Below are 19,212 nucleotides of genomic sequence, written 5' to 3'. Positions count from 1 at the left end.
CTTACTGTCTCCCTTTTTTATTCACTAGAAAAGCTTGATTTATACAAGCTTCTTTACAAAAATAGGAAACAACTAACTTTAGGAAAGAATCCTAGAATCTATACAATTTAGGATACAACCAATATAGGAAACATAATCTAATCTAGAAGACACAATTTTACTTTTAGGAAATAATATATACAGTCAATCAATCTAGGAAACATATATAATCAATCACCAATCAATCATCAATCAATCAATTACCAATCAATCATCAATTAATCAATCACCAATCAATGATTGAATCATTAATCAATCAATCATCAATTAATCAATCAATCAATCATCAATTAATCAATCACCAATCAATGATTGAATCATTCCATATCAACTGCCATCTTTCCCGATACAGAAACATTACTCTTGCTGTTGTTTCTTATTACTTAGGGAAACCCTAGCTGCTGACACTCCCCCTCAAGATTGGGCGTGTATATCTTGCATCCCAATCTTGTTTATTATCTTGTTAAACACTGGTGCAGGCAGGCCCTTAGTTAGCATGTCTGCTAACTGATCTTGTGATGAGATGTATGGTGTGCATATAAACCCACTATCCAATTTCTCCTTGATAAAGTGCCTATCTACTTCAATGTGCTTTGTCCTGTCATGTTGAACAAGATTATGAGCAATACTGATTGTCGATTTGTTGTCACAGTAGAGCTTCATAGGCGTAGTCCACTCAATCTTGAGATCATTTAGAATAATTTTTAGCCACAATAATTCACACATACCTAGAGCCATGGAACGAAATTCTGCCTCAGCACTTGACTTAGCCACCACATTTTGTTTTTTGCTCCTCCACGTTACCAAATTGCCTCCCAACATAGTACAATATCCGGAAGTAGATCTTCTATCTACAATAGAGCCTGCATAGTCTGCATCTGTGTAGGCCTCAAGGGTCATAGCTTCTCCCTTTTTGAACAAAATGCCTCTTCCTGGTGCTCTTTTAGATAGTGGAGTATTCGATACACAGTTTTAAGATGGACTTCCCTTGGGTTATGCATGAATTGACTAACCACTCCCACAGCATAGGCTATATCTGGCCGAGTATGGGCCAAATATATCAGCTTTCCAACCAGCCTTTGGTAAACTCCCTTGTCAACTTTTATCTCCTTCTAGAGCTTCTCCCAACTTATGATTTGGGTCAATGGGTGTGTCACTTGCTTTGCAGCCTAGCAATCCGGTCTCCTTTAAAAGGTCTACCACATATTTTTGCTGAGATATGAATATGCCTTCTTTAGAATGAGCCACCTCTATTCCTAAGAAAGATTTTAATCTCCCAAAATCTTTGATTTCAAACTCCTTTAACAAGCACTCCTTTATTTGAGTCATCCCTTCTTTATCATTTCCGATAACAACAATATCATCTACATACACAATTAACACAGTTACTCCCCCTATGGCCGAATGTTGAATAAGAAGAGTATGGTCTCCTTGGCTTTGTCTATACCCCATGCCAAGCATAACACTCGTGAATCTCCCAAACCAAGCCTGTGGGGACTGTTTCAGTCCATACAGGGCTTTTTTTAGTTTGTATACAACCAGCCCTTGTGTGGCTATTTCATAACCTGGTGGTATTTCCATATATACCTCCTCCTCTAGATTACCATGTAAAAATGCATTTTTCACGTCAAACTGATGCAATGGCCAACCTAGATTAGCAGCTAACGAAAGAAGGACTCTTAACTGTATTAAGTTTAGCCACCAGTGCAAAAGTGTCCAAATAGTCTACCCCATACACTTGTGTATATCCCTTGGCAACCAATCTTACTTTGTATCGATCTAGAGATCCATCAGACCTATATTTCACAGTATAGACCCATTTACAACCCACTGGATGTTTTCCTTTAGGCAATTTTACCACTTCTCAGGTCTGATTTTTTTCTAAGGTTGTCATCTCAGCTTCCATGACATCCTTCTAATTCTTATTCCCTATAGCTTCAGAAAAACTTTTTGGAATAGGGATGGTATGTAGGCTAGTAAGAAAGGCTTTATGGGTAGGAGACAACTTAGAAAAGGAAAGAAATAGGTGTAATGGATGCTTGGTACAAGTTCTTTTCCCTTTTCTTAGAGCAATGGGCCAATCAAGGTCATAGGTATCTGGTTGGACAATAGCTTCAGCAGATTTTGTAGAGCTCATATGAGTCATATCAAGAGAATTGGTTGGGGAGAATACCTGGTGATGACGCTGAAATGGTAGGATTGTCAGTGTTATTCCTGCTTGTAGAGACCGTAGGACTAGGACTTGTAGAGGATGCAGGAGCTTGCATAGGACTAGATTCGATTTTATTCCTCCTTGAGTATACCTGCATAGGCCGAGGAGTAGAAGGTGAAGCTTTCTCAGGTGTCTTGTTTTTTGAGTCTTTCTGTTTAGGAGATGGGTTCAAGGTTAGCAGATTAGGGTCAGGAAGAAACAAGGAATCCCTATTAATCAAGATCTGATTTTGTTCTAAAATAGTTGATGATCTGAAGTATGACTCATTTTCAGCAAAGGTAACACATTTGCTAGCATTGATACAAAATATTTCTTTGAAGGAGGATGATAGCATTGATAGTCTTTTTGTGTAGATGAATATTTAATAAATACACATTTTAAGACACGAGGATCTAGTTTCCCTCTATTGGCTGTTGGAATATGAACATAGGCCGTGCACCCGAATATCTTGGGCTGCCAATTACTAGTCACATGAAAGTCAAGAAAATGACTCATCAATAGTTGAATAGGACTTTGAGATTCTAGGGTTTTAGATGGCAATCTGTTGATAAGAGTGGTGGCAGTTAGATGGCAATCTGTTGAAAAAGAAGTGCTCGAATAACAGCTAGAAGATGACAATTTTTCCTCTCGGCCACCCCATTTTGTTGAGGGGTGTAAGGACAAGAAGACTCATGAATAATACATTTTTGTTGAAAGAAAGCGGATAGAGTGTGATTGAAGAAATCTCTAGCATTATCAAATCTAAACCGCTTTACATTTACCCCAAACTGAGTCTTAACCATGTTGTAAAAATTGGGAAAAACATGGCTTACTTCTGACTTGGCTTTCAACAAATATAACCACACCACTCTAGTATAATCATCAACAAATAAGACAAACCATCTTGTCCCAGAAATATTGGGAACACTTGATGCACCCCAAATGTCACTATGGATTAAAGAGAAGGGGAAATTAGTCATTTTATTAGAAAGAGGGAAAGAAACCCTTTTATGTTTGGCAAGTTCACAATCAGCACAATGAAAGTGACTAAAATCCAGACCTTTAGCTAAATTAGGAAACATTAATTTGAGAGTAAGAAAGGAGAGATGACCCATTCTATAATGCTGTAACCACATCTCATCCTCGTTGGATTGAGCTAGGCATGACATAAGAGGAAGAGACTCCTTGTCCAGCCCTACTGATTCCTCGAGGTAATAAACCCCCTCTTTAGCCGTAGCAAGCCCAATCATCCTCTTCTTGCCCTGTTCCTGTATCTCACAGACATTGGAATAAAAAGATACACTGCAATTAGTATCTTCAATAAGTTTTTGAACAGATATAAGATCAGGAAATAATTTGGGGACATGAAGGACATTCTTGAGGGTTAGGTGATCATTGAGAAGAATATCTCCTTGACCAGCAATGGTAATGAGTGAGCCATCTGCCATTGTAATTTTTCTAGAGTTAGGACAAGGATTATAGGAAGTAAACAATTGTGGATGGGATGTCATGTGGTCTAAAGCACCCGAGTCTAGGATCCAACAATGTTGGTGTAAAGTTTCTGAAGCATGTAGAGAAAAAGTGTAGGAAGCAATACCTGTGAGAGCAAGAGAGCTACCTTTTTGTCTAGAGATCCCAGAAAATTTTTTAGTCTTTCAATTTCTGCCTTGTTGAGTTCAAGAGACTGTCCCCCATGCTCCAATCCTCTCGGTTCCAGTTGTTGCTAGCTGTTGGCTGCTGCTATATGCACTTGACTCCTTGCTGGTCCCCCTCTAGATGGCTTTCCATGGAGCTTCCAGCATTTCTCTATGGTGCGCCTAGGTTTTTTACAAAAGGTACACCATAAAGAATCCCTATCAACTGGTTTCTTTTCATCCCTAGGGCCTTTGTTTTGATTATGAGTTTTTAAAGACACTAGGGTAGAACTCTCACTGGAGATAGCTTCTAGCATCACACCCCTTCTCCCTTCTTCTGCCCTTATTAAGGAGATTACCTCATTCAAGGAAGGTAAATCCTCTTTGCCAAGAATCTGCACTCTGATTGCATCAAATTCACTGTTGAGGCTGGCCAAGAAGTCATATATCCGCTCTTTTTCAACAAATCTCTTATGGAGTGTAGCATCCTCACTACATTTCATCTTCAAACATTGGTAGTGATCTAGCTCTTGCCATAGAGTTTGCAACATATTTGCATACTCCGTGATGGTCTTCGAGCCTTGTTTGGTTGTTGCCACCCTTGCCCATATTTCATAGATTCGGGCTGCATCTTTAACCTTGGAATAGGTCAAGTTTATGGCCTCCCAAATATCCTTGGTTGTGGTAAAAAACATGACAGTGTCATTGATCTCTGGAACCATGGAATTCCAAAGCCAAGACATTACCAAGGAATCTTCCTCGTCCCATGTTGCGAACGCTGGATCACCTTCTTTTGGGCCCGTTCCTAACAAGTGGCTAAGCTTCCCCTTCCCTTTAAGAAAGGTCCGGATTAGCTGTGACCACTTTAGGTAGTTTTTCCCGTTCAAACAATAGGCTGCTTGGAGAGGCTACAATTCTCCTCCCAAGGTCCCATTTTGAGTTCCAGCAATTGGAACTTCTGAGGTATGGCAGGAATTAGCTGTATCTGATGTAGGTTCTTGGATGGAAGACATCTATTGGCCAAGATTCAGATGACAAACGAAAGATGGGAAGACTGATAAGGATAGGCTTTGTAGATCCCAGAGAATTGTAGAACAAAAACAATCCCTAGGGCTCTGATACCATGTTAAGTTTTGGAAAAAAATAACCTTACTGTCTCCCTTTTTTATTTGCTAGAAAAGCTTGATTTATACAAGTTTCTTTACAAAAATAGGAAACAATTAACTTTAGGAAAGAATCCTAGGATCTATACAATTTAGGATACAACCAAGATAGGAAACATAATCTAATCTAGAAGACACAATTTTACTCTTAGGAAATAATATATACAGTCAATCAATCTAGGAAACATATATAATCAATCACCAATCAATCATCAATTAATCAATCATCAATTAATCAATCACCAATCAATGATTGAATCATTCCATATCAGCTGCCATCTTTCCCAATACAGAAACATTACTCTTGCTGTTGTTTCTTGTTACTTAGGGAAACCCTAGTTGCTGACAGATAGAAATCAACTAGTGAAAAAATATTACATGCATTTGATATATGCATTTTCTTATGGCATTGTTTCATGAATCAGGTGAAGAGAATATATATTCCTTTACCGAATGCCGATGTCAGGATACTTCTATTGAAACACAAACTCAAAGGCCAAGCTTTTTCCTTGCATGGTAAGAATATGTTCAATATCCAGAACTGGTTTTTCATTCATGTGATTGTGAGGTGATGATCCCAATTTGTTTCCAAAAAAATTAGCCTCTTTATAAAGCAGATTCTACATGTAATTTGTTTCCAAAAAATTAGCTTCCTTATAAAGCAGATGCTGCATGTAATTTGCTTCATGGCTATGAATTAAGCCTTTTGTTTTTCTTCCCTTAGTTCCCTAAGCTATCGGATACAAAAATGATTTTAACTCATAAAGCCTTGTAATAGTTTCCAGAGATTCAGTTTTGCACAAAACTATGTAGAAAGTTTAAAGAATTGGCAAACTGCCCCTTAACCAGGGGATGGGAAGGGCACAAGTGGAGGTATTTAACAATGATAAACACTGAATGGGTTCCACTTTGGTGCAATCCATTTATTATGATTAGAAGAATTTGCATTCTAACTAATTATACTGTTTCATATTTTATATTTAGATAGTATTTGGCAAGTTTGAAATTTCTTGATCTCTTATTAATATGAACATTGCAGTTTATGAAATAATAAATCCTTGATAATGATAAACTTAACCTTCAAAATTGTTAATTTTCTTTGGTCAATTTCTTCATATACATATTTTAGGAAAATTTTTACAAATGCCATCAATGCCTTGGGGTGGACTGTGCATTCGAAAGTTGAGGCTTCTAACTAGGCCTGCCTGGCCATGTTTCTTTTAATTTACATGTTCTACCAGAATTCATTTCTCTGCAATTTTAGCTCATTATGATTGTCCCCCTCCCTCTATCTTAATGAAGGATATAAAATGTGAAACAGTTTTCATCACTTTCAATTTCTATGTTATATTTTTGAACAGAAGCCTATATAGTTTGGAATATGTAATTGATAATGCTTGGATATTAGTGTTTTCTAGTAACACTGGGTCACAATTATGGAGCCAAAAACAAGTCAAACCCATAAAGGCTCAGGTTTGTTTATTTAGAATTTTGCTAGGCTTGAGCTCAAATCGTACCTTTCATAAAATGCTAAAACCATCTCATCCACATCAGCATGGACCTCACCAGCGAAGCTAGTGACTTTGAATCATCAGCCTGATTCCCTTGAAATTAGCCTTTAAAATTGCCCAAATCGCACCTTTCATAAAATGCTAAAGCCATCTCATCCACATCAACATGGACCTCACCAGCGAAGCTGGTGACTTTGAATCATCAGCTCGATTCCCTTGAAATTAGCCTTTAAAATCGCCCAAATCGCACCTTTCATAAAATGCTAAAGCCATCTCATCCACTCAGCATGGACCTCACCAACAAAGTTGGTGACTTTGAATCATCAACCCGATTCCCTTGAAATTAGCCTTTAAAATCGCCTAAATCGCACCTTTCATAAAATGTTAAAGCCATCTCATCCACATCAGCATGGACCTCACCAGCAAAGCTAGTGACTTTGAATCATCAGCCCGATTCCCTTGAAATTAGCCTTTAAAATCGCCCAAATCGCACCTTTCATAAAATGCTGTTTAGAATTTTGTTGGACTGAGGCTTAAGCTCAAGCTTGAGTTTGAGCTTGGATCTTTTATGTTAAACGAGCTCTAAGCAAGTCTTTCCATGATCTATAAATTTATAGCTAATTTATATAGAACAATGGATGCGTTTTAATATATATTTAAATTTTGAATAATATAAATAATATGATTAAAAAATCCTCAATTTAAAAAAAAAAAACACATTATTTTGGAACGAGCCTACAATCAAGTAGTTAAAGGAGCTTGTAGTGGATAAGATGCCTACCAATTAATGAATTATAGTAACTCGATCATTTGCAGACAAATTACTTCATTGCTGTAATTTTGTATGTCACAAAGGATGGGTGGAAATTTTCCATCTGATTGAAAATTTTTGTGGAAGTAAGAAAATCTTCTTTGGGATAATCCTATGCTTTTTAAGAATCAAGGTGCTTTATGGAGTGTCTTTTAAATGTTCTGGATGTGTTTGTTTTTGACTGCTGTTTAATATGCAAATTCTGATGTACTAATTTTAGTTTTATTTCTTGCAACAGCTAGAGACCTAGAAAGGCTTGCGGAAGAGACAGAAGGTAAGAGAATTATTAACTTTGTAACTATGGACTAGAATGCTGGCCAGATGACAAGTTATGGGAGTCACTTTGTTGCAACCCATTTTTAGCCAGAAGAAAGTCATGGGGTTTGGTCTGTCCATTTTATGGTTGGAACTTGCAGCCTATGGCCCTTACATACTCAAAACACTTCAGGGTCGAGGCTGTACTGAGGCTTGATTACCAGTTGTCTTTATGTCTCTGATCTTATTCTGGTAATATTAAAATTTTGTTATGTGGTCACTTTCAATGATAGGATACTCTGGAAGTGATCTACAAGCCTTGTGTGAAGAAGCTGCAATGATGCCAATTAGGGAGCTTGGTGCTAACATTCTCACCGTTGAGGCAAATCAGGTACTAAGCTATTAATTGCCCACAGGATTTTCATCTTGTTTTATTTCCAGGAAAGTATCATCCCCTATGCTCCCCCCCAAATTTTTCCCCACTTGGAGTGTTCTTAGTGTGGGTGGACCCAGAAGTAGATTGTTCAAACCCCTACCTGGCAATTTCTTTCCTTTATTTTTTGTGTGTACACGCATTAGCAATTCTCTTGTGGATGCTTTTTAAGACGATTGAGTGACAGAAGGTACAACCAATCTGAAATGGCTGAGATTCTTGTATTCTTCATCTACAGTTCTTGTCCTAAGCTTGTTGATTTGTTGAGCACTTGATAATGTGAGGTTACTAGTCATTCCTCTAGATGTTGAAGCAAAAAAACCATATATGCACAAAAATTGTTATTGTATCTCCTTATGGTGAAAAAAATTACTTAACGTGATCCATATATCAAAGAGTATCCCTAATTAGTGGAGAGTAAGCATTTTTGTGCACATTTACCAGAAAAAACCAGATGTTATGGGAAAATTATAGAGGGATTAAAGAAATGAGTTGTACTAGGAAACTTTGTGAGAGGGTGATTTTGCAAAGGTTAAGAAGAGGACCCAAGGTCCTTTGAAAACCAATTTGATTTCTACTTACACAAGGCATCTAATGAAAGATCCACAGATAAGCAAAAGGGTTTGCGTAGTGTGTTTTAAAACTGTCACAACCCCAAGGGTACAGTAGTAAATGTACTAGTAGTTGTACTATAATGCATTGGCTGTATTGTACCTTAGGCTGCTAATTCATGTTGTACCTTTCAGTTAACTACTAACTGAAATATAGAACAACCTATAAATAGGCTAGAGTAGTTAGAGAATGTCTTGTGGAATGATAATCAGATTGTCTCTCTCAAATTCTCTCTCTTTCTTTCGGTTCTCTTTAATTTCCCTCTCAATTCTCTGTTCTCCCTCTCGATCTCCTCTGTTCTCCCTCTTTTTCTGTCTAATTCTCCCTCCAATTCTTAGTTTCTACCTAAAAAGCCCTAACTCAGATCTTAGGTGTGTGACATTTCGTATCATAGCAAGGCTGATTGCAGGCGATTTTCAAGAACCTGCAACAAAGGCGATCAATTTCAGGAGGCACTATTAGAGTCGATCAATTTTAGGATACAGTTTTTGTAGATTTAGGTGATTTCAGTAGGCGATACCAAGAGGCAGTAATTTCGATTGATTCAGAGGATACTGATTCTGTAGATCTAGCCGATTTCAAGATGTGATTATCAAGAGGCGAATTTTCAAGGATTCCAGCCGATCTTATGTTAAAACCTAATTCAGCCGATCTTAGGTTAACCGATTGTAACAGTTACTCCAGCACAGCCGATCTTTGGTTGCTGACTTGTGAGGCGATACTTATATCTCGGCTGTTAATTGAAGCAGAGCCAAGCGATTTCTGGTGAGCTAGCTGAGACAGAAACGATTGATTCAGGAGGCTGATTCTGATCTTAGGTGGTTGTCTGAATGAGGCAAGCAATGGAGATGGAAGAAGAAAATTGGATGAAACAATTGGAAACCAGGCTGGACAATCTAGAAATAGGCTTAGGACAGATTTAGGTGGAGGTGAGTTGCTATCGAGCATAAAGTTCCGCAACAAGAAAAGGAATTTGAGGAAGAATGCACTGTAACAAGAAAAGGAATCAAGGAAGCATGTGCTGTAACAAGAAAAGGAATCCAGGAAGAACGCGAAACACTCGCTGACCTCAACCACAAGTTGGATGACTTACTAATTCTGATGTCAAAAAATTTTTGGATCAGCCTACCAGTGGAACTTCTTTCAAGATCCATTGCAGCAGAACCAATTCCAGCAGAAGCTGGAATCCTACCTAATACCTTCAGTCTACAAAAAGCTACTGAATCAGGAGAATTGGACCAGGTAATATCGGATGGCAAGGAAGGAATGGCAGTTGACTGGAAAATCAACGTGACACCAATTAGGAGATGTCTGTTGAAGATAAGGAAGTAAGAGATGTTGTGAATGTGGGAAAAGATACGATCACATCAACTTTGTATTTTGACGATTTTAAATATGTTTTTCCTGAAGAAATAGGTACTCCTCCAATACCTGATGACAATGCAAAGCTAATATTTGAGGATCTACAGAATAGAGCCAGAGAGGAGGAGGAAAAAGAAGTTAGAAAGTGTCAACGTCTGGCAACAGAGTGTGTTGATCTTATAGGCGACACCAAGGAAATCATTGGAGATGATATTGCTGGAGATATCTTGGCTGTGGAAGCATGTAGGGTTTGAGTAGTAGTATTTTACTTATGTTGCTGATTTGTTAGTTGTAATGTTATTGTGTATTGTTGTTGTATTGTTCTGTTGTTTAGGTTGTTATAAGGTGGTTCTTGTTGTATGAGGTTGCATTAGCAATTTGTTGAAGTGGCGTGCTGTATATGATCACAGCTACGCCTCTTCCCTTTGTATCTTTGGGTTCATTCTTATTTGTTCAGTGAAAGTTCTTGCGAGTTTTTCTCTCGCATTCTTTCTTTTCTCGTGCCCTAGGGTTTCATTACATGGTATCAGAGCCATAGCTCTACCTCAATGGCCTCCAATCCAGCTCTTAGTTCTTCTTCTTCTCCACCACCTCATTCTTCTTCTTCCTTGTCATCTGCCTCGCAATCAGATTTTGCGGCAGTGGCTAAGGCTTTTAACTTCATTCCAATTAAGCTGGCTTCTAACAACTACATTTTCTAGAAGGCTCAAATTCTTGCAACAATTCGAGCATTCGACTTGCTACCATTCCTAAATAAATCACCACCTCTAATGAAGTATCTGTCAGATCCGGAGACAGGTGAAGCTAGATCTCCTTTGGTTAATCCGAACTATCTGAATTGGATCAGATTGAATCAATTGCTGCTAGGATAGTTGTTTTCGACCATCGATAAGGAGGAATTAGCGCAGACGATTCATTGTGAATCATCTACAGAGGTATGGACTTTGGAAAATCTTTATTCATGTCAAACCATAGCTAAGTCCTTTCAATTAAAGCAATAGTTAAGATCTATTAAGAAATATTCATTGTCTATGAACGATTATATTCTAAAGATCAAAACTATAGGACATGCTCTTGCAGCCATTGGAGAAGCTTTGAATGATAAGGAACTTTTACTTGCTATCTTAAATGGTCTAGATCATGAGTGTGAGACTGTTGTTAGTTTAATAACATATCAAATGGATGATATTGATTTAGAGAAGGTGCAATATATGTTATTGATGCATGAGCAAAGGTTAATAGCCAAAAATTTGCCACCATCCTCTATTAATTTTGATTCTGTTATGTCTTCCTCTATGAATATTAATGGAATGGTAGTGGTTTTGTCAATAATAGAGGTGGTTATGTACCTAGGGGTGGTGGTTATGTGAATAGAGGAGGCAGAGGTTGGGGTAGAGCGTTTGGTAGGAGAATTTATTGCCAGTTATACGGCAAACCAAGGCACTTTGCAGATAAATGTTATCATCAGTTTGATAGAAATTTTCAACGAACATCTAGTTAAGGATTTGGAAGGTCTAATAATGGTGTTCAGTCAGATTTGAGAGCATATATGGCTTTTCTTAGTGATTCTAATGGAGCCTGCATGAGTGAAATATGACCAGTATAAGGGGCTTATTATGGCAGCTTTCCTCAACCATCTGAAAACCTCACTCAATCCTCTTTGCCACATCCTTCATGGTTTGTTAACTCTGGAGCAACAAATCACATCACCTTCAATCTCAACAATTTGTCTTTACATGCTCCAAATAATGGTGTAGACAAAGTGGCCATTGGGAATGGTAGGACACTGCCTATCTCTAATATAGGTCTTGGTCAATTGTATACTCAAACAAAACTTGTTTCTATTATTTCATTGCCTAATGTTCTTCGTGTTCTAAGTATGAAGAAAAACCTAATTAGTGTTTCACAACTTACTCATGATCATAATGTTGTCATTGAATTTCATGCTAATTTTTGTTTGATCAAGGGCAAGGGTTCCAGGTTGGTGCTACTTCAGGGATACCTTAAGGATAGGCTATATTGGCTGATTCCAGCATTTGATCATGCTGCTCACAGCAGCTCGACCCAGTCTATCAAGCCTTTGTTTGCTAATAATGATTTTCTTTTGAATAAATGTAATAGACAAAACTCATTTTGTCATGAACTGTCACATAGTGCAAATATAGCCCAAAATACTAATGTGTGCTAGCAATGGCATGTAAGATTAGGGCATCCACCTTCCAATGTATTGAAATCTGTTTTGAATAAAATTCACCTTATTCACATTTAGCTCTTCTATTTTGTGATTCTTGTAAACTTGACAAATTGCATCAACTTCCTTTTGCTGATTGTGAAATCAAGTCAACTAAACCATTGGAGTTGGTTTATTCAGACTTATGGGGTCCCTCACCTATCATGTCTATTGAAGGATATAGATATTATATTGTTTTTGTGGATGTATACACTAGATGCACCTAGCTATAGCTCTATCCACTTTTACAATCTTTCACAAGTTTGCTAAGCTTCAATGTCAGACTAAACTTAAAACCTTACAACCTTGTTTACTTGCCCCTATACTCACCAATAGAATGGCGTGGTTGAAAGGAAACACAAACACATAGCTGAAATGGGCCTCACTCTGTTAGCTCATGCTCATATGCCATTAAAGTTTTGGGTAGAAGCCTTTCAGGCTGTTGCTCATACAATTAACCTGTTACCAACTTCTCCCATCAAGTTTAATATGCTCTTTGACTTACTCTACCACAAACCACCCAATTATTTCTTGCTACAACTGTTTGGTTGTGATTGTTTTCCCTATCTTAGAGCCTATAACAAGCACAAGTTTGATTTCCACTCTACGAAATGTGTCTTCCTTGGATATAGCCACGCTCAAGCCGGTTACAAGTGTTTGCATCCATTGAGAAAGGTGTATGTTTCTAGACATGTGCAGTTCAATCCTAATGATTTTTCCTTTCCTACTTTGTTTCCTTCCACCTCATCTACTTCTTCATCACAGTCAGCTCCAAATGGGTTTTCTACTTCATTCTTCCAATCTCTTCCTTCTTTCACTTATGTTTCTTCTTCTCCTCAAGTAGCACAACCCTCAGCTCCTGTCATGCTGACCTCTATTTCACCTGATTCACAAGTTTCTTCTACTGAGTCCGTGTCTTCTTATCATGAGATACAATCTCCTTATTCTCAACCACCTGCACCTAAATCTTGTTTACCTAGACCCAAAATTGCTTCCACATTGGCAGATATCGATGCTGAGGATTTGGTGTTGGTCTTAGCAGAGGTAAGTAAAGCAAGTGCTTCAAGAGAGCTTGAAATACTTGTTGAACAAAGAGATGTTTTCTCTTTCATCCATAAGATAAAGCCATGAAGGAAAAAGAACAAGAGGCCCAAGAAAAGAGAAAAGAATAAGTAAAGGCAAAGGATAAATCAGATAGTGAAAACTAGAATTGGATGAAGAAATAGTGGCACAATAGTAGTAGTTTCTTGGGGACAAGAAACCTCTCAAGGAGGGGGGATTGTCACAACCCCAAGGGTATAGTAGTAAATGTACTAGTAGTTGTAGTACAATGCATTGGTTGTATTGTACCTTAGGCTGCTGATTCATGTTGTACCTTTCAGTTAACTACTAATTGAAAGATAGAACAACCTATAAATAAACTAGAGTAGTTAGAGAATGTATCGTGGAATGATAATCATATTGTCTTTCTCAGATTCTCTCTCTTTCTCTTGGTCCTCCCTAATTTCCCTTTCAATTCTTTGTTCTCCCTCTCTTTCTGTCTAATTCTCTCTCCAATTCACGTTTTCTACCTAAAAAGCCCTAACTCAGATCTTAGGAGTGTGACAAAAAACTTGGAAATAACTTATGAATTGTCTTAAGAGAAGCCTTGTGGAGGGTTTTAAAGAAAAAAAAAGTTAAAGTTGCTTAATATACAAGTTACTAAAAACATGTATTATCAAGTAAAAATATGTTTTAAGACTTGTGAAAGAGATACTAATGGTTTTCAATTAAAATTGAATTATATTAAGGACCTATACTGTAAAAAGATTTGCCTAGGATTAAGTCTTGAGACTCAGGAGAGGAAAGAATCAGAGAATGATGCGGGTATCAACAGTTTTCTAGAAGTCCGTTAGTTATATTGTAGCAGTAACTGCCACGTGTATAAGGTAGGTACCAGTTCTATTTAAATCCTTGTAACTCCCGCCCTCTATGGTTTATAAATAAAAGGCCGGGGGGGGGCATTTCAACTGATGATGTCATTCTATCTTGAGAGAAAGAGTATGTGTTGTGTATGCTAGAGAGAAGTTTGTGTTATAGCTTTGTGTCATGGCCTAAGCTTGACAATTGTCTCTCTTCCTATTCGCTATGAATGGGAAGATGTTCCCAAAGGAACGGAGTACTAAGCCGAGGAAAGAAAGAAAGGAGAGAAAGAGAGAATTGAGAGAGTAAGAATGAGAGAGGGGGGATAAAATATTTAGATATTCTTCATTGATACCCAAGGAAATCGTTAGGAGATGATTTATACAGCCTACCAAGGCATATTCCTACAGCTAGGTGGTTGTAACTGTCTATTGCCAGCTATATCCACATGCACGTGGATTCCCTAGGCTAACAATCTCTAATAGAATCGGAATTACAATAGTGAGTAAAAATAATAGTAAGAAAATTATAGTAATAAAAGAAACAAGAAATTAAGAATTGAAAATTCTTCCTAGGGTCAAGTTCATAGCGTGACATTTTCCCCTTGTTAAAAAATTCTTGTCCTCAAGAAATGTTGAGGAGATTAGTCGATCTAGGAAACTGCTTGAGTAAATTAGGAAGATATTCTCAAGTGTTGTCCTCAACTGTACCATCTTTCCACTTGACCAAAACCTAGATAAGGGGTGTCCCTTGCTTGTATATGACCTTTCTGTCCATTATAGCCTCCGGTTCTACGGCCTTACTGATCTCTTTAGGTAGTGTAGGTAAGGAAGGGCTCACCCTTTGTGTTCCTACAGACTTATTTAAGAGTGAAATGTGAAACACTGGGTGGATGTGAGAGTCTTTTGGGAGCTACAGTCGATGGGCCACTTGCCCAATCTTAGCAATTATGGGAAAGGGCCCATAATACTTAGGACTAAGCCTGTCCTTGAGATATAGACTTCAAATGGACCTGCAAATATACCTCTTCTCCCACAGCCAATTCCTTCTCTCCTTCTGCGGTCTGAAAATTGCTTCATCCTATTCTAGGTTGAAGCTAACTCCCTTTTCAGCTATTGTAAAACCTTCTTTCTCTGCTGCATATAATCCTCTACAATGGCCACTGTTGAATAATTTCCCACTGTTGGCAGAATAAGCGGTTTGTATCCAAATAGGGCCTCAAATGGGGACATTTTAAGGGATGTGTGGTGGTTGGAATTGTATCACCACTAGGTCAAAGATAGCCACCTATGTCAGCTCTTAGGATGTAGGAAACTCACACACCTCAAGTACGTTTCTAAGCTTTTATTAACTCTTTTTGTCGGCTATCAACCTGGGGATGATAGGCTGTGGACATGTTCAACTTTGTTCCCAATGCTTTCATGAGCTCCTGCCATAAGAGGTTGGTAAAAATCTTATCACAATTTGATGTTACGGTCTTAGGAACCCCATGCATTTTCACCACTTGATTCAGAAAAATTCTAGCCACATCTTAGGCTGTAAAGGGGTGAGTGAGCCCTATAAAATGAGCAAAAATTCTAGCCACGTCTTTGGGCTTCATTTTGACATGATGGTAGCCAAACCTAAGGTCAAGTTTTGAAAAGAAATAGGCATCATGTAGTTCATCCATCAAGTCCTCCGCTAAGGGTATAGAGAATTTATCTTTAATAGTTAAAGCATTCAATTTACAGTAGTCAACACAAAAACGCCAAGACCTATCCTTCTTTTTAACTAGGAGGATTGGCGAGGCAAAAGGGCTTTGGCTATGTCTTATGAAGGATCGGTTTAACATATCCTTCACCATCTTTTCAATTTCAATTTTCTGGGTTGGGGAGTACCTATAGGACCTGATGTTGATGGGTTCAGCATTAGGCTTCAAGTTTATGGAGTGATCCAAGGTTCGGGTTGGAGGTAATGGTTGTGGGTTCAACAAATAAGTCCTTGTAGTTATCCAACAATTCATCAATTAGGTGCTGAGAATGTACCTGGTTAAGCTCTCGGGGCTGAGATGTGACTGTCAAGTGCACCTCCCCTTGCAACTCCTTCTTAGGCCCTTCCTCCACTATCATCAGTGAGCCTTCCCCCATGGCCACCAGTGATAACAATTGAGACAATTGACACCATTTGTTCTTGAGCATTTTGTACAATTTCTTTCCTGAGATCATTTTGCAAGAAATGGTTTCCCTTTCCCCAGTCAGTGTCATTTTCTTTCCTCCATTGTCAAAGTAAACCTCCATTCTATTGAAGTCAAAACTGATGGAGCTTACTCCCTTCATCCAGTCAACCCCCAACACCACATCACATTTCCCTAATTGTAGTAGCCTCAAATCCGCCTCAAATTTCTCTCTTTGCATCTCCCAAGTATACCCGTGGCATGCTGATTTGCTAAGTACCCTATTATCATTTGCTACTGTCACACTTAGAGGTTGAGTTCGCTGGAGCAAGCATTTATTTTAGCCTCTTAGCTGTCCCTTCAGAAAGCTATGTGTGCTTCCACTATCAATTAGGATCAGCAAGTTATGATTCTTCATACTCTCTGGTACCTTAATTATTTTGTTGTTAGTCACTCCCTTGAGTGCATGCAGTGAAATTTCTCCGTTGTTTTCCTCTTTTGATTCACCACTCTCTTTTACTTCCTCTTTAGACCCCTCAGCTTTATCCTCCTCTTCTCCTTCCAACAATAAAATTTGCCTCCTACATTGATGTTCGGGATGATACTTATCCCTACATCTAAAACAGAGGCCAACCAACCTTCTTTGCTCTCTTAATTGCTCCCTATAAGGCACGGTGCTGGGCCCTGTCCCCTGTTTCGTACTTCCTCTACTCTTGCCTACTTCTCTGTTAACATATTTGACTCCTCCGCTGGCTGATCCCACTGTTAACCTCTTGTGTTGTTGCCTCTGCTTCTTCATAAGTGCTTTTACAATCATTTCTTGTAACCTTGCACTTTCAATCGCTTGTACTACTATTTGGGGCCTAATCATCTTTATCATTGGCCTTATGTCCTCACTAAGCCCACTCAAGAAGCTTAATACGAAATAAACTTTAGTAAGGTGTGGGTTTTGTTGAGTCATATAGGACCTCAAATCCCTTTTAAGTAAATTTCTACACTTCCAGTTTGTTTTAGCTTGTTGAACTCCTCAACGGTGTCCACTCTATTTCTTTCTCCAAATCTTTCACATGGTTTGGCTACAAACTCATCCCAGGTGAATTTGTTCTGCACACTTACACCCCCCTTGGAACCAGGCATCAACAGCCTCATTAAAGTAGGCTGCAACGAGTGTTACTCGTTGCCTCATTGGTATATTATTGCACACGAAGACCCTCTCACATTTCCTTATCCACCATCGGGGGTTGATCCCCTCAAATATAGGAATTTCCATCTGGGGCATGGTGAACCTCGGGTGTTGCCCATTAGGTGTGCCATTCCTATCGTTTTCCACCACTCCTTCCAACGTTTCTTTTGAATCAGCCTCTATTTCTGCATTGGCACGACCCCTACCTCCCTCATTTCTATGCAATATAGGCTCATTTCTATCTCTAGGGGGAAAGTTTTCAACCATCCTTACCTGGTTTTGGCGTGTGAACATTACCATAAATTGTTGTTTGTCATCTCGCAGCCTAGCCATTGACCCATCTAGCCTCTTCTCCATACCTTCCAGCCTCTGCCCCATTCCTTCCGGGGCACCATCCATCCTGCTATCCATAGCCCAGATCGTCTCTCAATTTTGGGCTTCTCCCGCCTCCATCTGGCCCATCCTATTCTAGAGCTCGGTCATTGTTGAGCTAATTTGTTGCAGTTGCATCTCAAAATTCCTCATGCGCATTCTGTTCGCCATCCTCACTTCTACTGTTATGCCTAGGACTGATGCTCTGATACCAGTTTGTCACAAACCCAATGTGACAATGTAATCCACCTTCTAATTCGATATGAATTAGAGGGGTCAGTAGGGATTTTAGAGAAGATGAAGTAGGTAAGAGAGAGATTAGAAAGGGAGGAAGAGAAGAGGAGAGAAAATAGAGAGATGATAATAGAGAAATGATAGAATTCTTTCTAATTTTTCATGTCGTTACAAGCTGAGTCTAGAGGATATATAAACCTCTAGCATGGGTGCTGCCACAGCAGATCCCACCCCTAATAACCAACTCTTTTGTCTTTTTCCCAGGCCCCTTTACACGTGAAATACCCCCTAAAATATCCTACCCTTACAGCTGTAATATCTCAACTAATACAAATGCATAAAGTAAATAAAACATAACAATATAACATAAAGGAAATGACTAAGAAAGTTCAAATTTGTCAATAAACGGCGGATGTCGCGCTTAGATCATAGTGGTGACATGAAGAATGCAAAGGTTAGAATTGGACATGATTCTGATATAACTAAAAAGCTCTTTAAATTCTCTACGACAAATTTTCTGTTGAATTAAAAAAAAGTACATAGTAAATTTGAAGTTTTCCTATTCCACTCCCCAAGTTTGTGCTTGGACTCTTTTAACTTCAAAAGCATTTTATCATAGATCATGCATATGTAGACGCACTTTAAGAACTGATCAAGGTGACTGTAGGTGCTACATTGAGTTAATACTAAAATTCAATTTTTATCACTATATTAAATTTACTAAATCTTGTCTCATATGGGCCGCTGTACCAGGTGGGGTTCTAGAGAATTAGTGATCAATTCATACTGAACTTTTTCGAACTCAAAAATCCCATCAACAATGGCACAGCTGAAAATTGTAATGTTAGGCAGGGAACTAGTACATGACCACTGCTCAATCTGCCTAAGAATTGGTTCCTTAGAATCATGACAGTTCTCCCCTTATAAGGAAAATAAAATGGATCAGATTAAAGGACCCCTGCCTGGCTGCTGCTATTTTCCTTTGAATGATTTAAGATCTTTGGGAAAGTTGATCACGTTGTCATTATTGTCTAGGCATATTTATTCTGCTTCAGACATAGACAATGAACGATTGTGATGCTGAATTTGCCTTCTTCCCTGTATATCATTTTTGTTGATACCCTTGTA

At 38.5% G+C, this 19,212-nt stretch overlaps 1 protein-coding gene across 3 annotated transcripts in view; it reads left to right on the top strand.

Moving 5' to 3' along the window:
- Positions 1 to 19,212, top strand: part of LOC127801575 (uncharacterized) — a 29,333-nt gene that overhangs the window by 9,653 nt on the left and 468 nt on the right. For 2 of the 3 annotated variants that reach the window (XM_052336821.1, XM_052336820.1), the window contains 4 exons: positions 5,453 to 5,543; positions 7,588 to 7,623; positions 7,898 to 7,995; positions 11,978 to 19,210. In XM_052336821.1, the coding sequence (XP_052192781.1) occupies positions 5,453 to 5,543; positions 7,588 to 7,623; positions 7,898 to 7,995; positions 11,978 to 12,199 (447 nt within the window). In that variant the 3' untranslated portion in view covers positions 12,200 to 19,210. Of the gene's footprint in view, positions 1 to 5,452; positions 5,544 to 7,587; positions 7,624 to 7,897; positions 7,996 to 11,977; positions 19,211 to 19,212 lie in introns of those variants that run through there. The other variant, XM_052336822.1, reaches the window with a different exon arrangement.

This window comes from Diospyros lotus, chromosome 5 (genome assembly GCF_014633365.1).
Source record: "Diospyros lotus cultivar Yz01 chromosome 5, ASM1463336v1, whole genome shotgun sequence".
NCBI lineage: Eukaryota > Viridiplantae > Streptophyta > Magnoliopsida > Ericales > Ebenaceae > Diospyros > Diospyros lotus.
Note: the sequence above shows the minus strand (reverse complement) of the source record. Positions and strands in the feature narration are given on the sequence as shown.